At 36.9% G+C, this 20,816-nt stretch overlaps 1 protein-coding gene across 4 annotated transcripts in view; it reads left to right on the forward strand.

Annotated features, from left to right (window-relative positions):
- The window catches only part of WDR7 (WD repeat domain 7), a 299,900-nt gene that overhangs the window by 225,960 nt on the left and 53,124 nt on the right, over window positions 1-20,816 (forward strand). For all 4 annotated transcript variants that reach the window (XM_019722246.3, XM_019722262.3, XM_074339915.2 and 1 more), the window contains one exon: window positions 12,568-12,667. In XM_019722246.3, coding sequence (XP_019577805.3) covers window positions 12,568-12,667 — 100 coding nt within the window. The remainder of the gene's footprint in view (window positions 1-12,567; window positions 12,668-20,816) is intronic.

The following is a 20,816-nucleotide window of genomic DNA, read 5'->3' on the forward strand; positions in this document are numbered from 1 at the left end:
AGGCTGCGCACATTTTCTCACCTCTTGTGCCCTTCAGGTCTACTGTAACCTGACCTTTGCCCCGACTATTTTACTAATATCTCTCGCTCCCTTTGGTTCCAAACAGTTTTTTCATTGCCAAGTGTTTTCAGTCTTTAGTGTGTGGTTCTCCAACTTTTTGGTCTCAGGACCCCTTAAAAATTGAAGGTTAAATAAAACTAAATAAAAGGTTAAAATTTAAATAAAAATAATTTTTACTCCTTCATCAAGGACATTCTTAAGTGAAAATGCTTTGTTACTTTGTTTTAGTTACTCCCAGTGCGTGGCAGTGAAGAATAGTGACAACCAGTATAGTTTGGTGCCACTGCCTGATATGGGCTAAAGCACCAGCAGTTTTAGCCATCATTGTTTTTACACCATCAGTACAAAGTCAACACGATGAAAATGACGTCTCAGTATTTTTACAAAAAGTTTTGGTCTCACAAACTTCCTCATAGGAGCATAAGTTCCCCAGGCACTCGTAGACTATACTTTGAGAACCACTGATTCAATGGAACCTTTTTTTGCACTGAAATGTGAAACTCATTTCTTCTTTCTTAAAACTTCTACTTTCTGCATTCCCTATATCTCAAAGTCATAACCTGCCCTGGGATCCAGTACCGGGGAAGAAGCTAAGCTAGACGAGGAACACCTAGGATTAGTTTTTCTGAAATTGATTCTACTTACTCTAAAGGACCCTTCCCTTTTCCAGGGATTCCCAGCTCTCTTTGAATTTTAATGCTGCTGGTCCCAGAAGGGGCGTCGTTCAAGAACTCAGGACTTCTGGTGCTACACAAACCGCCATGGTCCATAATACCTGGCAGCACTGCCTGTCATTTAGGGCTCACATTACAGGTGATACCTTATTAAATGTATCAACCTGCGTTCTTCAAATCCCAATCTCAAATTCATTATGCGGAGGCACATTCGTCTTTTTTCTATTCTTCAAATAAGGTCAAGCTTATTTCTACCTCAGGACTTTTTGTTCTCTCAGCCTAGAACACTTCTCCTCCAGATCTCGATGTGGACTGTTTGGTCTCCTCATTCCTTCAGCTGAACCCTCTTTACCTCTCTGTCTACAGTCGCCTCCTCACCATCACTATCCCATGACTCTTTTATCTTCATGGAACTAATATCATCTGAACTCATCTTGTTCATGTTTTCGTTGACTTCTTAGGCACAGAAGACCAGGGAACTTGTCTGACTCATTTTCCTATGTTCCCAGCAGCCTTACCTGTTGAAGGAACAAATTCAGAAACCCTGTGGCTGCAGGGAGGGGTCAAATGGTCTGCTCCTGGAACACAGGGATGGAGCAGACACGCAGGCCTCTGCTCACACCCTCTCCCTCCCCTGGGTTACCTCAGCTCTCTTCCTCGACACCTCTTCCCAGTCCTAAATCTTGTCTCACCCCGCTGATTCCAAAGTTATCCTATTGTCTCTTCTCAGCAACCTACGTGCTTGTTAAGTGTTTGGCTTGCTTTTGTTTCATTGAACTCAAATTCTTAAAGATACAAAATATATGATATATAGAATTCCCAAAGATATGAATTATTAGGCGATACACAGACACACACACAGACACACACACACACACACATATATCTTAAGCTATATATGAAATATTAAGGTACACACAGAGGGTGCCAAAAAAAGTGTATACACCTTTTAAGAAAGGGAAAAACTGTATTAAAATTTTAATACTCAATATATACCAATAACAAAAGATTAATACAAGTCATGTGTATACAATTTTTTGGCACCCTGGTATAAAATATGTATGAGATATTAAGATATATATATATATATATTTATATACACATGTATATATATACATACACATATATATATCTTTAGATATATACACATATACATATATATACACACATGTATACACACACACGTATATATACAGAGAGAGAAAGAGACTACTTTTTCAAAGATAGGAGACTCTATGTCAACAATTCTCAACCTTTTTGGTCTCAGGACCTGTTTACACTTCTAAAAATTACTGAGGGCCCCCCAAAAATTTTATTTATATGGGTTATAACTATCAATCTTTGTCATATTAGAAATTAAAACCAAGAAATTTTAAGATTATTTTATTTTTAAACAACCCATTATATGCTCATATAAATAATATATATCTTTTTTTAAATTAAAGTCTATTGGGGTGACAATTGTTAGTAAAGTTACATAGGTTTCAGGTGTACAATTCTGTAATACATCATCTATATGTCACATTGTGTGTTCACTACCCAGAGTCAGTTCTCCTTCCATCACCATATATTTGATCCCTTTTACCCTCAAATAATATTTTAATGAAATACTATATTTTCCAAAACAAAACAAATTAGAAGAATAGCATTGTTTTCTATATTTTTGCCAGTCTCTTGCTTAATAGACATCATTTAGATTCTCGTGTCTGCTTCTGCCTGTGAGGTATCACGTCATGTAGGATCTGGGAAACTCAACTCTACACTCGTGGGAAAATTAGAGTGAAAAAAGCTATTTTTTCACCTGATAAAATTTTGTGGGGAAAAAAATAGGTAGAAATCAAAGACATAGTTTTAATATAGTATTACTGTTGTGCTTTTGAAAAGCATATTATATATAGTACGTTCAGACAATGGAATATTATTCAAGACTAAAAAGAAATGAGCTATCAAACCATGAAAAGATATGGCGGAACCTTAAATGCATATCTAAGTGAAAGAAGCCAATCTGAAAAGGCTACTACTGTATGATTCCAACTATATGAGATTCTAGAAAAGGCAAAACTTATAGAGACAGTAAAAAGATAAATGGTTACCAAGGGTTATGGGGGAGGACTGAATAGACGGAGTACAGAGGATTTTTAGGGCAGAGAAAATTCTCTGCATGATACCATAATGGTGGACACATGTCATTACACATTTGTCCAAACCCATAGAATGTACACCACCAAGAGTGAACCCTAATGTACACTATAGATTTTGAGTGATAATGATGTGTCAGTGTAGGTTCATTGATTGTAACAAACGTACCATCTGGTGGGGGATGTCGATAATGGGGGAGTCTGTGCGTGGGGGTGGGGGTAGCAAGAGGTATGTGGGAACTCTCTGTATGTTGTGCTCGATTTTGCTACGCACCTGAAACTTCTCTAAAAAAATAATTTTTTTAAAAACATAATCTACTCATTATACTTATAAAAAGTCAAAAAATCAATATGAACTTCAGTGATATTTAATGTTGATCATTCAGTATTTGTTTTTGATGAATCAGTATGTCATTCCCAATCACGAAATTTTAATTAATTAGTCACTCCATTATGGATTATAACATCCAATTATTTCAAATAACACTAGATGGTGTTTATTTTTAGAATTGAAAATTAATATTAAAATATTTTAATTGACTGATTTTTTGCATATACATGTTAAATCACAGCACCCAATTCCAAAATTGGAAACAAAGAAGTCACTGACTAATTAGGAATCAGTAAATGGAGGGCAAGTGATTTAACCAAGTAAAATACTTTTTAAGCAATTGTGTAGCTTTTCTTGATTACAATTTTCTGCAAGTCTTGTAGAATTTATTCAGCAGAGTTTTAACGTGTGTCTGCCCTGTGCACTGTGCTGGTCTGGGTGGTGTGGGCCACTCAGCTGCATCTGGTCAGTCAGGCACTGGCGCTGCCCTCACAGACCTGACAGTTGGCAGGGACAGACAGAGTGGTACATCAGGGAAGGGTTGCATGCTCTGAACTAAAAGTGTATCCAGGACACATAGAAGAGTCCCAGGTGCTATGACCAGAGGGACACAAAGGCAGGACCAGGCAGTGTGCACAGGAGGAAAAAGGAGAATTGGTGATATTTTAAGCCAAATTTTAGCAGGTGAATAGATGTTCATCAGGCAGGCAAATCCTTCTGATTCCAAATTTTTGAGCTATTTCCATATGCAAAAATTGGATGTCATCGAGTGAAACACTATTAAATCCCATTGTGAATCTCTGGCTAATGAATCAATGATCACTCTTCAAAAATTACAGTGTGTATTCTTTTACATTGCATATTTCACTGCCAAGAATGAAGAAATGTTCAAACAATCTATGTTACGCATAGACCTGAGCAATATATTTAATGGCTCAACTACTCGGGCTTCTTAGTAGCTATTAAGACAGTAGAGTAATAGTAGTTGTAAGAATAATAGTGGTAGTAAGGAGAACACTGATTTTAAAGGACGTAGAATATAAATTTCTCTAATTTACTGTAAGTGGATAAATCACCTAAATTTTAGTAGTATTGACAATGAAATTTAAAGTGTTTTACATGGTTTTACTGGATTTAACTGATTATCTCTCAATTGGCCTTTCTTGGGAACCTCTTAGTACGTGCTATTTTACATAGAAAATATACTTTATATTAAAACACTTTACTCACTTCTATCCTCTAAAGGTAATTTTTGCTTACCAACAGTTGTTTCCATTAAAAGATACTAGAATTGTGGCATACCATACAGGCATTAAAAAGATTGAGGTCAATCCATTTGTACTGACATGGAAAGGTGTCAGTAGAAGAGAAATTTAAAGAGATACTAGCAAAGCTTCAGAGGAATAAAATAAAATCATTTTGGAAGAGAATACTGTATGTAAGGACTGATATTCATGCATGTACATGTAAACGTATGAAGAGAAAAAAATCTATTAAGACACACCCGAGTATTTGTCATGGTTACCTGGGGGAATGGAAGGCACTAATGGTAAAGGGTAACTTTCCTTTCTTAATTGTTTCTTTTCTATACTCTCTGTGTTTCTTTTTAAATTTAAAATTGGATACATATTAGAATAATTGAAATGAAAAATAATAAAATGAAATCATTGAGAAAACACTAAAGCTACGACATAGATAAGATACAAAATATTCAATTACAAATAAGTATTTAAACTTTTGAAACTTTTTGGAAAAAAACTAAATGAGACAGAAGAGTTAAAAGTCTGTATTTTCAGAGAGTTTACCTTTTCTTAAACTTTGTTATTATGTAGACAGACTGATTGATTCTGCTTTTCAAGTGAAAAGCTGAATCAGCTTTGTTCACCCTAAATGGGCACTTAAAATCCAGTAAGGAAATGAACACTGTCTACTTTAGAACAACGCATGAGCTCATTTTTTTAAGAAGTCTTCCAAAACTGTGGTTTGTTCTTATCCCATATGGTGACAATAATAATGGGATATAAAATAGCTTCTGTCCTGACTTCCAGTAAAATTCTGAAATTGGTTATCATTTTGTAGTATACTCTTTGTAACAAATAATTATAAATGTTGCTCCTATACTCACATGAGTAGAAATCCTTCCCACACCAGTTTAGTCCATTTCCCGACTCCTAAAAACTTCCCAAAGATAGAGGTCTTTCAATATTAGTTATTCATTTAAAAAAAAAAAAACAAAAAAAACCTCTAAAGCTTCCAGGAGTATTCCATTTTACTATATAACAACAAGAATATTTAATTCTCAGACTGTTTGAAATGATAAAGAGTTTCAAACTAAAGTAATTTGCAGTTGTTATCAGGTTATATTCACAAATCACAAGTATTTAAGAAATAAGCAAGTTGAAAATATTTTAGGGCATTTATTTCTCTTATTTATTAGCATATTATTAGTCAGTACTTATTTGCCCTAGGAAAATAACAAATTTTATTTATTCTTTCTGTAGTATTCCATGTTTCCCCAAAAATAAGACGTAGCCAGACCATCAGCTCTAATGTGTCTTTTGGAGCAAACATTAATATAAGACCTGGTCTTATTTTACTATAAGACCGGGTATAATATAATATAATTAATATAATACTGAGTCTTATATTAATGTTTGCTCCAAAAGATGCATTAGAGCTGATGGTCCAGCTAGATCTTATTTTCGGGAAACACAGTATATTAAGAGATGCAGCTGATGATGATGATGATGATGATACAATCATAGCTGCTAAGTTTGAGTGGACTTACCATTGTAAGTGCTTATTATGTGCCAGGCACTGTTCAAAGTGTTTTATATGTATTGTTCATTTAATCCTCACAACCTTAATAGTTACTATTATTGTTCCCGTTTTACAGATGAGGAAACTGAGGCATGGGCAAGTTAAGTAACTTGTCCAAGGTCACACAATTATTAAGTGGCAGAGTCAAGCAATAGGAGACCTCTCCTCTGCCATCATATGGTACAGCCTCAACATGCATGGTAGTTGTCCTTGCAGAAGTTCTCCCTGTCCAATTCTCCTATTAACACCCCAGCTACAGCGTTTTTTAGAAGGCCAGTAATTCACCTATTAAATACTCAGCAATGTTATTCATGAAATATCTATTGACTATAGTGTGCAAAATGTTGAGTGGGAAGTCATGGCTATGAAATGGAATTCGCCACCAGTGCCCATCACCACCCCAGAATGAGAGCTCTTTTCATCCTGTCCTTTTGGACGGGTGAAAACATTTCCCCGCCCTCTACCGCTCACACCCCCAAAAACTAACACAGCTCCCCTTGAGTTGATGCCTTCACCAAAGACATTTTCTTGTCTCCAGATCTTTCAGACACACTAGCCTCATGGAGGCCTGGAGTCTTGGTGGGTGGGTCAGAGCGTGCTCTGTAAAGTGCCTCCTCCTTTACAAAGCATCCTTCCTTGATTGCAACTGTGGCATCTCTGAGGGCTGTTGACCAAAGCTCTGAGAACCTACTCCTGAGTCTCTTAGGCCCTGGCCCCTTACCTGGTGGCCCTCCGAAGAGCTCTTTGGCATCTCACGTTAGCCAGGGAAGGGATTGAGTAGGTACCTTCTTATAGTCACAGTGACCTATACATCACTCCACTGCAGAAGACCTCCCAATCTTTCCAACAGGACAGGATTGCCTGTGTTTAAGGCTCGGATCTTTTCCATGGGTTATTGGCAGCACAACATGGAAATTGAGGAGACTCATTCCTTATCCACTATGCATGATGAGTAAAAGGGTGCGGTGTATTGGTTCGATTTTACATAATTTTTGTTTACATTAATAAACCTGCATGCATATCCTGCAAAGGGTAATCAAATGAATCAATCTAAAAAGTTACTTCATATAAACTAAAACAGAAATGTGATACCATTTTTTCCTCGTATTGGCAAAAAAAAAAGGGGGGGGGGAAGTTTATTGATACCAAGTGGGGGCACTCTTCTCTTTTAGTTTTAGTGGAAATGAAAGGTAATTTGTCATTGCCTATCAAAATTTTAAATATGTGTATGCTTTAATCCAGAATCTTGCTTTGGGGAATTTATTCTATAAAAGGCTCACCTAGGTATATAAGGATCCATGTATAATATACGATAACTTAAATGTCTGTCAGGAAGGGAATAGTTAAATAATGGAATATACACATGCAGGTGTGAGAAAGAATGACATGGGATCACATATACTGACATGGTAGGGTTCTCCATGAAGTGCTGAGGGAAGAAAAGTCAGTTGCAGAATAATCAAATGTTTCATTTTTGCAGTAAAAATTAGAAAATGCTCTAGAAAAGTCCACCAAATTGTTAACAGTAGTTAACCCTTGGTGAGGGAGGGGGATTTGACAGGAAAGACTTAATTTTTACTTATACCTATTGGTGGTGTTTGAGTTTTTTATAAGTACCTATTGCCTTCATACGTTTGTAACAAAAAGAATCAAAAGTTTGTGAACCATTTTAAATCAACATCATCAAGAAATTCTAAAAGCAACTCAATTAAGAATTGCTTCTAATACTCAGTTACCTATGAAAATACATACCCAAGGACTTAGGACAACGCCTGACATACTCAATACTCAGTGAATATTAGCAGCGAATAGTTGCAGTTAGTGGATCGTAAATGCTATATTTCATACATTCTATTCCATACCTGCTTAGATTTTAGATGGGTTCATGTTAAATTGGAGATTAATTTTTGGATTAGTTGAAGAGTGTTTCTCGTTGCATTTTAATGGTCAAGAATATGATGTACGGTAGTAACTCAGTATCCTGAGACCACTGCACATTACCAAATTTGTAATTAAGGAATGATTTTACAGGTTTCTTTTTCCCAAATCATATTGCTGCTGAGAGTTGCATGTTTCCTTTAACTATATTTTTCCAAAGTAACTTTTAAATTTCACACAAACTTTCTCTGATTTGGGGGCCATTTTTAATAAAGATAGAAAAAGTCATTAATGCAAGGGAGACTGTAAGTAGAAAGCACCAAAATAATGTAGAGATTCGGGTACTGGGTACCCGGCAAACTCTCCAGCAAAGTGATTTGCCCCAGGATCCTGCGCCAGGATGAAGTCAATTCACGTTTGTGTTTCACATCATAACCCACCCCGGTGGCAGTTACTCCAGAAGAGCTGAAGTCACAAATATGGCTTTGGAGAAATAAAATCACCTATTCTACTATTTAATAATGATTGATAAGTGATTATTTCATTCAGTAATGTTCTGTGTGATAATACCATGTTCATTGAAATTTATGTGTGGTGATATAAGTATCTGGCAAATTCATTCTTATAATAATTTTTATTCCCAGGACCACGTTTATACCAAAAACATGTACTTTATTGTATAGATCATTATTTAGGCTATGTTTGCCTCCGTAAGTTTCAGCCCAAGTAATATTTTCTAGTTCCCAAAGATATAATTAAATAGTGTCCATTATGCAACTATCAGTCTGACGCTAATGTACCCAGGCTCCAACTTCTTGTAAATCTGCAATTGTTTGTCTGAATTGAAAATACATTTTTAGAAGGGTCATGGGGCAGTTTTGTTTCTTGATTTCTGCCTAACTTTTTTGAACAGTTTTTGTTTGCTTTGTGTTTGTCTCAATTATTACTTTAGACCCTATAAAATATTCATTGGTCTTCAAATTCGATATGTTGACTAGAGTTTGTACACTAGTCCTGTATTTTGAATTAAACTACTGCTATGTCCTGCTTGCTTGAACCATATATATGAATTCTTACTGCATTAAACTTTTTACTGCTGTATCTTTGCTTGGACCATATTTACATATTCACACATTCTTCAACAAAAGAGAGTCTCAAAGGAGGGAAACAAGCAGCAAACAAAAAAGTTATTGTTTAATTTCTCAGAAATGCTAAGTATAATAAAGAAAAAGTAGGATGTTGGACTCAAGAGTAATGGAGGATGAGCTGCTGTATTCACTAGGATGGCCCACGAGCGCCCCTTTGATCAAGATACCCTGGGAACAGAGAACCAAATGAAGTGAAGTCCTGAGCCATGGAGATACCGGGCAGATGAGATTTTCAAGCAGAGAGAGCAACACGTGTTAAAACTCCAAAGTGGGAACGCTCTCTGCATATTCAAGAAAGTACAAGGAGATCAATATGACTAGAGCAGAGTGAGCAAAGGAGAGAGGTGCTGAAGTCTGAGATGTGGGAGGGCCATATCACGCAGGGTCTTGAAGGACGCTTGTCAGCCTAAGAAACAAGTGATTTGATTTATGGTTGAAAAGGATCACACTGGCTGCATGTGGGCAATAATGAAAGGTGAGGCCAGTGACTAAACTTTGGATGAGGATCACCCCAGCCTCAGCAAGAGATACATTTGCAACATTACTCAATTCCACTTTACTCTCCTTTCACGTATATACGTACACATGTGAGTGGCAATGTTCTCTCTGACTTAACTGAGTTTCCTTGTGGTGAGCTGAGGAAAGAGCCATTGTTCTAACTTGAATATAACAAAAGGATTCTTACCCGGTTGTTGCCCAAGAAATGCTGCCCAAGTGACATGTTATTAATGCAGTGAACTGGAGACTGAGATGCCATTTCCAGAAGGCTCAGCACACATGAACCCTTACTCTTAACCCTACCCCATAAATTTTGGAATTCAAGACTTCCCTGCAGCATCAGGTCAAGACTAGAATAGTCTTAAAAACTGTCATGGATCCTCCTCTTCAATCTATTGATACTTTGGGGGCAAGTAATATGTATCTCACCATCCCTAAGCTTGACAGCCACCCCAGCGGAGAAGAGTAGTCTAGGGGTATAGTAGGTTCTGGAAACCCTCAGCAGAGATAGGCTCACTGCAGCCAGTCCGCAGACTGGATACTTAGGAAGTGATTGCATACATATCATAGATTTATTCTGTTAAAAGCGACACTATTAAAGGAATAAAACGTTGATCAAGAAGTCCTAGATATGCCATAAGATATCCACTGTCCAAAATTCTTTAAGATGCTGTTTAGAATCATTAATCTAGTAGTAAATTGCAAAGAATGGAAAATGCAGATCTGTAATACGTGGTCCTTTCAGACCAACTAAAGATTTGATACCAATAACAGATTTGTTCTTTTTTTTCTCCCATAAATACTGGTGTTTGTGGATGATACAGAAGGATGAGGTTGATATCCAGAGCATAGAAAATGGTCAATGTAACAAACCTTTTTAGATTCTAGTTAACTAAGTAAAATTTTTTCAACATAAATGTATTTTACCAATAGTTGTTTTGAAGGGGGTTATTATGAGGGGTAATTATATTCACATTTTGTGGGATTTGGGCAATATAGCTGTTACATCTGTGCAAAGCTTAATGATAGATTATTTTTTTAATACCAATGGAATACCTGTGGCTTATTAACCACAGAATAAATATTTGTTAAAATATTTGTTAGATGTTATATTCCATGTGACTGTACTATCATAGAAATTGTGTGTGCTTATGTGTATAGATAGAGATACAGATACAAATATAGGCAGAGCTATAGATATATAGTGTTGCCCAATATTTAGACCACTGTAATTAATTATTGAATGACAAACTAGTAAACATTTTTTAACTCTTCTTGATCATTTTTATTTCTGAGTATAAGAACACTAGATTTTGAGTGCTGATTCCTACCTTCTGTATGAAGGTAGCATAATAAATATACTGTAACAGGAAGAGCTTTGAGAAACTAATTTTTTCCTGACCACTTAATAATGGGGAAGCTTCCTATGTGTCAGCAGCCTTCCATACCCTTCCTCCCCTCAAACCAGTATACAAAGAGGACATCCCATACCTGAGCCCAGCAAAACCCAGCAGTACATCCTAAAGCAGGGTCTTGAATGTAACTAAATATGAAGCATTGATCTTCCACTAAAGAGGAAGGAGTTTGCATCACTGGGTAAGGCTTAGGGATGGGACAAAAGTATTATTGAATCTATTACTTAGTAATAGGTAACAAACAAAAAATTTAAAAACTCAGTGGTTTTCCATATTGATGAAATATGTGTTCATGTCATGTCTGCTAATACAAAACTAGCTTTGTTAGAATGTCCCTGGTTTCAAAATACTCACATTCATCTCTCTCTCTCTCTCTCTCTCTCTCTCTCTCTCTCTCTCTCTCTCTCTCTCTCAACTTTTCTTACCAGAATTTCAGAAACGCAGTCCCATGCCCTAATTCTTTTTTACTCTATATCAATCTTAAGAAAGGGATAGAGAATGATATTTCTTTTCCGTTGTTTTACTTCCCCCTCCCGGGTTTTAAAAACTAATAACAGAAAAGTTACCAAACTTTTCTGGTAGTGTAGATCCAAAGGGGGAAAAAAGGCAAGGACTGTGTAGTAGAATTGATGCAATATCCTCATAAATATTTAGGATAGGCCACGTGTTCATCCGGGCAACTTGCACTGAGATAGCAGGACTAGATAATGGAAAGGTAACTCAAAACTCTTTGGGGGTATAAAACATACCTTATTTACACTTCTAATTATTTTCATTGTTACTTTCCTGAATTCTAGACATATGGCAATGAAGTCATTATGACAAAACCTATATTAGGAATTCATATATTTAATCCAGTCATGGAAATTAATCTAGAAAAAAGAAAAATAAATAAAAATAAACCAACCTCTTATAAACTTCAAACCATCTTCCCTAAATCCTACTTTTGTGCAATGCCAAATAAGCATCAAATACGTTTATTTATACACAGCTGTCACTTAGATAAACTGATAAATGTGGACAATCTAGGGAATTTGCCAAATAACTTTTTTCTGGTGGGTAACTTTCTACTTTAATTCTAAATTATTGATGTGAACCTAAGCATAACATTTATATGGCTTTTTTATGATTGTTCTGGTAGAAAGTACATTTCACTCCTTAATACTATAATAAACCATGGGAACATAATTAGATTGAATATGTAAGCCTTTTCATCTTTTCCAATTCTGTTCAAATAGAAATATTTGCATAATAGTACTGTAGCAAAACTGAGTTTTTATATTTAATCTTTTTTGTATCTGACCCTTATTTCTTATTTCAAAACCAGGTTGTTTGTTACTATGAAATTGTTTTCTATTGAAAATTATTATTAACAGGCCTTCATGGCATTCTGAATCATTTTTCTTTCAGTTGATTTCAAGAATTACCAAAATGAAACATTGTTGAAAAAATCTCAATATATTAATTACAGATACCTTTATTTAAGAGTATATATCAGGGTTGGCTTTAATCGTTGACATGTGTTGCTGTCCACTTCCATGTGCAGGTCATCTCACCTGGGTTTTTTTGTTGTTGTTGTCGTTGTTGTAAAAATGTTCCATTCAGGTTCTACATGGTCAGCTATTACGAGCGGAATCACAGAATAGCAGTGGGAGCGCGCCATGGTTCAGTGGCCCTGTACGACATCCGGACTGGAAAATGTCAGGTAAATAAATCATTATGACTTTCTCTCCATAAAGTGTGGAAGTTATTGAAAGGAGTGAGAGACTAGCACTTCGCCAGTTGACATGCTGAGCTGCTGGAACATTATGGATAATGCTAAAGGGATCAATAGTTTAATGAAGGACTCAAAGAATATGGAGTCCTACTGTCTTTATTCAGTGGGAAGAAGGGGCCGCCAGAAATGGGTCCTAATGGAGCCCAGTCAGGTGATACAGACCCCTTCGCAATCAACCTTTTTTTTTCTTTTCAACGAAGTATTATGATTTTATTACAGATTTCTGCCCTGTGTTTTCTGAAAAAAATTGATACATGATTATGGTTAATGGCTAAATAAACATTTTCTGACTGGGTAAAGTGAGATATTATAAGAGTATTCTCTGGTCAAATTTCAAGAAAAGAAGAAATCACAATAGTATTTAGTGGGACTCTATAAAAAGGAAGCTGATGCTGTGGTCGAAATAATAATATTACTTTATACACTTTTGTAACTTTTAATGTTTTCATGACACTTTATTATTTGTGAAAAATTCTTGATTTTAATCTTGGTCTTGGTCACTTGATTCTCAAAATGTACCAGTTGGGTAGACAGGGCAAGTGTAGCCCCACTTTAGATATAAGTGAACTGAAGAGACTTGAAATCTCTTTATCCCAGAGTCACACTCAGTTAATCCAAAACCAGGGCGAGGCTCTGTCACGATCGTGATCATTTACGGCGCTTACTGGCGAGTAGTTCCAAGTCCTACTTCCATTTCCCTGCACCGTTTATCAGCGCTGGTACATTCAACCTTATTAGAAGTTACATTCAACTGTATCAGATTGACATGTTCAACTCTATTAGGAATTTCCAGAAAGAATGTGAAGAAATTCATAAGGATGTGGCTAAAATTTTAAACTATCTCTTAAATTCCGTAAACTATGAAATTAATTCTCCGAAAGCTTCCCTGATTGCTTTCCACGAAATAGTTCTAGGAGATACTAACAGGTATTGGGGGTAAAAGTTTCAGGGCTCAGACACGCTTAGAGGGTACTGCTGTTTGAGTGTTTCCATAGCAGACCATCTCAACACCTCTAATGGATGACTGTGAATTGTGCTTCCCTGGGAATGCATAGGGTATGCACCACTGACCCATCCTTACGTCACTATTGAATTTTGTTAGTGTTTTTTCCAAAACATTAACTCCTCACTGGTGACCATGTTTCTTTACTCTGAACTCTCACTTTGAGCAGTGACTCACTCTGAATACTTTCTTAAAAATTAAATTACATATTGTTGATAATACTCACTCCTCTAATATTCACTTCCCTCAAACCAATATACAAAGACGACATCCCCTACCTAAGCCCTAAGAGACCGAGTCTTCACATAGCATTTTCAGAATTTGTTTTGGTTAAGACAGTGTTTTTAAATTGGAGTATATTATTATTAGCAGACTTGAGAAAAGTAAACCACAAACATCTACACAGTAAGGACAAAAAAAATAAAACAAGGGAACCTTTTCAAGCTTCTTTAATATCGAAGTGTGGAAATCAGAGAGGGGACACTTGTTACTGGACAAGACACAATTGTCACCAGCAGAGAGAAAAGCGAAGTAACTCACATACAGTGAAGTAACCCAAAGAGGAGTGAGAGAAGAACAGCAGCTAAGAATTAATGAGAAAGTACCAAACGGTACTAAACTGCATTTCTTTACAGTTTCCTTCTTCCTAAGGGGTCTCAGTGAAGATCTTGGTAATGTACAAAAACAATCATTTGAATATCTTATTCTTTTTAATTAAGTTACTTGAGATGTACTTATTAATCAGAGACATTCTTTCTTAACAGGAATTTGTAATGTCATTTATATTTCATTTTGCTTTCTGTGTATCATTTTAGTACATTTAGACATTTTAGTGTCCCCATGATTTTTTCTACCCCAGCGTCTAGATTTTGATACCCAAAGTCATCGTTAGTGTTACATGCTTGAATACTTCTACCTTCTAGTTGTGTGAAACTGAACGTTACCCTTTTCTCTCATTATTCAGAACATGAAAACAAAGCTAAATCTCTAAAATCAATCTTAACCACTTTTGCCAGTTACCAGTTAGATCCAGTGACCATGAGCTCTTAAGTGACAAAGATTCTCTAAATTCTTTTATGGTATCAGTGTTGTAGTACTTGAAATAAGTGAGGCAACAGTTAAAACAAGACCCACAAGCAGAGTTGACATATTTAGAAATGATGTTTTAGATGTGAATCAGGGGACTAGGGATTTTGAACTAGCAATGCAGTAGAGCATTTCTTGAATTAGCTATTGGACTCAGTTATCGGAGAGTGGGACATTTTTCCTAGCGTGAGTGAAAACATAGAAAATGGACCTAAAAAAATGTAAATTCACTGGACTCTAGGGGCTGAGGTTCCAGCTAGGTGGAAAAAGATAAGGCATGACCACCTAAAAGAGAGAGTCCACTGATGGGATATCAGCTGTGGCCTGGCCAGGATGCCAGAGGCTGAGAGAGTATCCATGGGCCCAGTGGGAGCAGGGAACCCAGGCCGCAGAACTGGAGGGAAGGTCATATAGGTTCCCTGTTGTTATCAGATTGGCTGGTGAGGGACAGAAGAGACAAAATTTAATCCCTTTCCCTTTTCTTTTGCATTGGTTTCTCTCTCTCTCTCTCTCTCTCTCTCTCTCTCTCTCTCTCTCTCTCTCTCTCTCTCTCTCTCTCTCTCTCATTTTTATTCGGTTTTCTTGCAACCTGTTTTTCCCAAACTGGATTATGCAAAACCACAGAATAAATATTCAAATGTGTCTGCAACGTGCGTTTTACTTATATCAAGGGTTCACAAACTATTGACCAAATCTGCCTGCCACCTGTTGGAGTAAATAAAGTTTTACTGGAATACAGACCCGCTCATTCATTTAAGGATTGTCTATGACTGCTCTCACACTGCAACTGCAAAATGGAGTTTTTGTGGCCAGCAAAGACTATACGTGGTCCCCAAAGCCTAAATAAAATATTTACTATATTTTACAGAAAAAGTTTGCTAATCCCTGACGTAGATAACTGAGGAGGAAGAGTGGTTTACAACAGTGTAGTGTAATGTGGTGGAGAAGAATGATTAGAAACTTGTGTGGCTTGAATTCCATCTCTACCACCTATTAATTTTATCACCTTGGGGAAGGTTCTTAACTTCTCTGAGCTGACGGTTCTTCACTGTAAAATGGTGATAGAAATAGTGCCTGTTATTATGAGATGTAAATAAGATAATTTATGTAACATGCTTATCCCAGGGCCTGCCAAGTAGCTAATATTCAGTAAATGTTGGTTATTATTATATTATACTGAGCTTGGAAATCCATTACATTGCAATTAAAGTACATGAGGTTTAAAGATAAAACTTGAGACATTAGGATGTTTATAGACTCAAAACTTTGAGTTCCCATTCCTTTCCTGGGTTAGTGGAAAAGTGAGACAGCACTGCCTGAGGCCATGCGTAGATTTCCTTTCTAAAGGCAGCTCTTGCCTGTGGTGGTAAACTGCATCTCTACTGATTATGGAAATCAGAAACTTTGATGCAGTTCAATAGTTAAAATCCTGCTGTGCTGCTGGCTGCATTTTTACTAGGCGCCTGCTAGCAATTGAGGGATATATGCCTGACTCTCGAATTTTGCTTAATGAAAAAAAAAGAAAAAAAAACAGTAACTCCCTATGAAGTGCTTAAGTTTTGTTGGTAGGTGTTGTTCTCGATAAGCAGGCTAATTAAGTTCCAGGAATCCTTAGAGCTACAGGTATGTGTTTGGTTAAACCAGCAATGAAAATCCTCCCTCCAGCAATATTTGCCTTTGGTTTGGCAGACTTGATATTGTATCTCACTGATTTTCCAATCCTTTTTGAACTGATTTTCCAATCCTTCTTTGTAATGAATAACTGCTGGCTCCGTGCAAGATTCTCTTAGGCTGATGGTCGCTAGTTTTCCTTATGACGTTTGTACTGTGTCACTTGGAAGTATCTGATTCACTTTGGTAAATCTAGGCACTTACTTTCTTGCTTTTGACATAGTACTACAAAAAAGGCAGGGATGTATGAGAGGAAGAAAGTGTGGCTGATGCCTTAGCTAAATCTCAAATTATTAAAAGAACTTTATTATTGAAAATTTTAAATAAGTTCCTTAAAGAACTCATTTTTAAAACCCCTTATTTTCTAGTGCCTACTGCATAGTAAATGCACAGTATTTATACATGTGGATCAAATAAAACACCCTGAATCTTTGGAGTAAAAAATATAAGATTTATAACATGACATGATAAACGAAGACAAAATGTGCCTTAATTATGTCAAAAATACATTTGTAATTTGGGTGCAGTTATATTTGGGGATGTCAGAAACACCTCATTAAAATGTTTCTCTATGAGGGATGGTAGGGTATCTGTTCAACAAAAGCAGAGAGAGCCTCTTTCTTATGAGTCATGAAAGATGTACCTATATTTCTGTACTGGACCATGACCAGGTCTGCCCGAGGCCAGATAATGAAGGGAAAAATAGAGGTGAAGATTGATTGTATGTATAGAACTGTGGCAACTAAGGTCTAGCTCTAATCCCTTAACAAGCAGGAGGTAGATTCTGGAATGCTGACGTGTGCCCCATCACACCGCCTAATGCTATAAAAAGCTGTGGGCCAGCAATTGGGGCTTCTCTGGCCTCCAAGATTCCGTACTCCCTGGGGGATGCATCGACCTTCATGAGGAAAGAAGGAGGCCACAGGGTACTTTGTCCACTTACTTTCCCCTCAACTCCAGAATGTTCTCTGCCCTGCTCCTTTGCTGACTCACTGGTACTGAAATGAAAGCAACCCTGAACTCTGAACTCTGTCCAAATCCATTTCCACCAGTCTCTACACCTTGATTTATCATTGTCCAGCTGGGCTTCCCTTTATTTTTCCGCCAACAAGACTTCACTGATTGGGCCAGTCAGATTGTTATATTCCGCCATCTGCCAGGCATCTACCTAAACTAATGAGAAAACCAGGAAAACCACAACTACATTAAAGCGAATATGGAATATGAGGAAGACTACCTCATTGCTTTCCTGTCAATCTTCTCTTCCCTCATTCCCATTTGTCTTCAACTGCGAATTTTGAGAATTAGACTTACTAGATTGTGGGGAGCATCCGTGGTTGCTACAGTAGAGATGGAGAACAGTGGACAGATAAAGGATATGTTTTGGTAGAGCCAACAGGTCTTGATGATTGTACAAATGTAGGGTTCAGGGCGTAAGGAGGTAAGGGGCAGGCAGAGGTGAGAGACGGAGAAGAATTTAAGGGTGACTCGTAGGTTTGAGTCATGAGCAACTAGATGGATTGTGGTACCATTGACAATTGGGAGAAAAGCAGTCTAGGAGTAGGAATGAAGGTCAAGACTTGGGAAGTGACATATTACATTTGAAGGGCTATTTTAATCTGTTTGACCACATAGTATCCCAAAACACAGATGTAGCAGAATGCATTAATCAGTCCTCTGTCCATTGACATTTAAGCTCCGCCCACCACCAATTTCTCACTATAAGCAAGGCTACACTGAATAGCCTTATTTATATAACTTTTATGCCTCTCTGAATTTTTTAGAGTGAATTCCTGGATGTACAGAGCTAGGTCAAAAGATTTGTGCATTTGATCACCAGAATGCTCTGAGATTATTTTCCCATTGTTTATGGGCGTTAGTTTCTTCACATCCTTCCTAATAGCCCTGTGAATAGCAGAATGACTTTTGAACCACAATTATTCTCGTAAAAAAAAAAAAAAAAAAAAATGAACCCCCACAGTTGGTCTGTTTCGCCTCCTGTACTTGTCATCATGGATAACAAAGTGTTAGTTAATTTATTCATGAGTTATCACTCATTTTATTTATAAAAAATATTTTTTTAAATTCTGATGGCTCTTTTTGTATGTGCCAGACGCCATATTATATGCAAGAGATCAAAAAATCAACATGAATTGTTCCTACCCTCAAGGAATTTATAACCTGGTGTGGAAGACGGGTATAAACCCATAGTTGAGATACTGCGGCCACCCTTTCCGGGAGGGCAGGCCGGGGAGGGTGCCTGGGAGAACACAGCAGGGACACCAGCCTAGGAGAATAGGGAGAATGGGCGGGGAGAGCTTTCTAAAGGAGCGGACATCTGAGCTGAGCCATTAACAATTAACAATTAGGAGTTCGGGAAAGAAGGGGAAGGAACATGATTCCAGGAGGCACATCTACAAAGGCCCGAGGAGTAAGAAAGCGTTGGGGAAGCAACTCACCAAAAGCTAAGACATGTTTTCCCGCTATATGTGACTGGTTCCTGTTACAGCAGTTTTCAAATTAACATCACACTAGGAATTGCACAAATCTTATATGAAAAACAGTCATTCCGAGATAAGCAGAGACACCTCTTATCTGTGGCTCAGGAAATGCTAAGCCAGTAACAGATTTTGCAAATAGTTACACAGTGTTAGCGAAGTGTTTAAGAAATAACTAAATGCTGGCATCTTTCATAAATAATATTTTTAGGAAAACGGGGGCTTGGAAAGATACAAAAATGTCTTCAGCGTGGGATTTAAAGCATTCTAATGAACGTAAACCAGAGTAATTTTCTATAGTCCGTTTAATTCTGGCAAGTCCTCTGCAGCTACTACATATCAAAAGAGCTAATATTCAAGACTCAACAGAAATGTCAGCAAACACACCTATATTAATGGAAGTTTGGAAAACAATGTGTTCTTCTCTCTAAAAATAACAAAGATTTTACTTCTAGTTAGGAGGAGCAATGGACCTTAGGGATGTGGTAGACAGCAAGATTGATGTTTCTTTAAGGCAGAGTTTTGAAGCTCCAGGCACAGTTTTCACTGAGCAGAATTCTATAACGCTTATACATCAAGGGCACTTACGTGGTGATTGCAGAAATTGCAGCGAGAATTGACTACAGTACTTAGTCAGACAGTGACATTTTAGGTATTTTCTTCCTGCTCTTCTCAGCAGCTGGTTTTATGGCAGGTGCTTTCTATGACATTCTGGAGCAACAGCCAGAAATATGGCATCGGGGTGATAACAAGATGAATGGTTGGAGAAGACAATGGCTTCCTGACACTGTGTTGAAGAATTACCGTACAAGCTTCCCGTTTTAAAAATGAAGTGCTATTTAGGGAAGAACCTCTAGGAAGAGAAACACATATCTGGAGCAGTGCTTGAAATTGGATCATCATTTATTCTGAAAGTTTAAAATTTTTTAAAGAATATTTTTAACTGAGTGTATAGAGGAGTGTTTTTCTATTGTTTTTTTTTTTTTTTTTACTCCAACACGCATTGAATGTTTCTTATATCTGTGTTGTACTTTGAATGGCAGTATTCAAGATTTTTGCACCAAGAAAGAAAAAAATTACATTCTTGGTAATATGTGTAGTTGGAAATATATGAGGCAGAGAGTTTTACCGTTTACAGACGCAACAGTTATTACAAGCATTTCAACATCCTTGCAAAAGCACTAGGTAGGTAGACTGAAATTTATTATGATTCTCACAATTCACATTTTATCTTCATTTCTCAATGCCATTCAGTTTCCTTCCTAGCCATTGTCTTCTTCCTCTCAACACATAAAAAATGAAAGTACAGACGTCTAAATATACATATCTCACATAGATTTAGTCCATAAATTAAGAAAATATTAGGTAGGAGAATCATGCTACGTTGGATTCATTCTGGATTGTATTTTTTATATCCACTCCTGATATATAAGGCACTTAGAACAAGGCCTGCCGTGTAGTAGTCATTCAATAACTATGAATCCTGAGTACTCTAAAACGTACGTAATGAGAACATGAGTCTATAGTTCATGGTGGGTTCTAAAGAGATGTTGATGGTGATTTAAAGAAGCCTATTGTCAAATGGAGCTGGTGGCGCTCATGTCTGTGGGGCAGGGGCAGATACACAGGTACCACAAAAGCCCTCGGACCTGGCATTCTCAGCCCCAAAAGTTGCTCAGTTAATCAAAAATGTTGCGCAAAAGTGGGATTATATAAAACGATATACATCACAAACATTTCATTTAAAAATTATCTTTATAGCATTTAAATTATTTTCCATCTCTTGGTGTGAGACCAAAACCTTTTCTTTCCATAACCG

This window comes from Rhinolophus sinicus, chromosome 4 (genome assembly GCF_057876585.1).
Source record: "Rhinolophus sinicus isolate RSI-liver-muscle chromosome 4, RSI-T2T, whole genome shotgun sequence".
Lineage (NCBI taxonomy): Eukaryota > Metazoa > Chordata > Mammalia > Chiroptera > Rhinolophidae > Rhinolophus > Rhinolophus sinicus.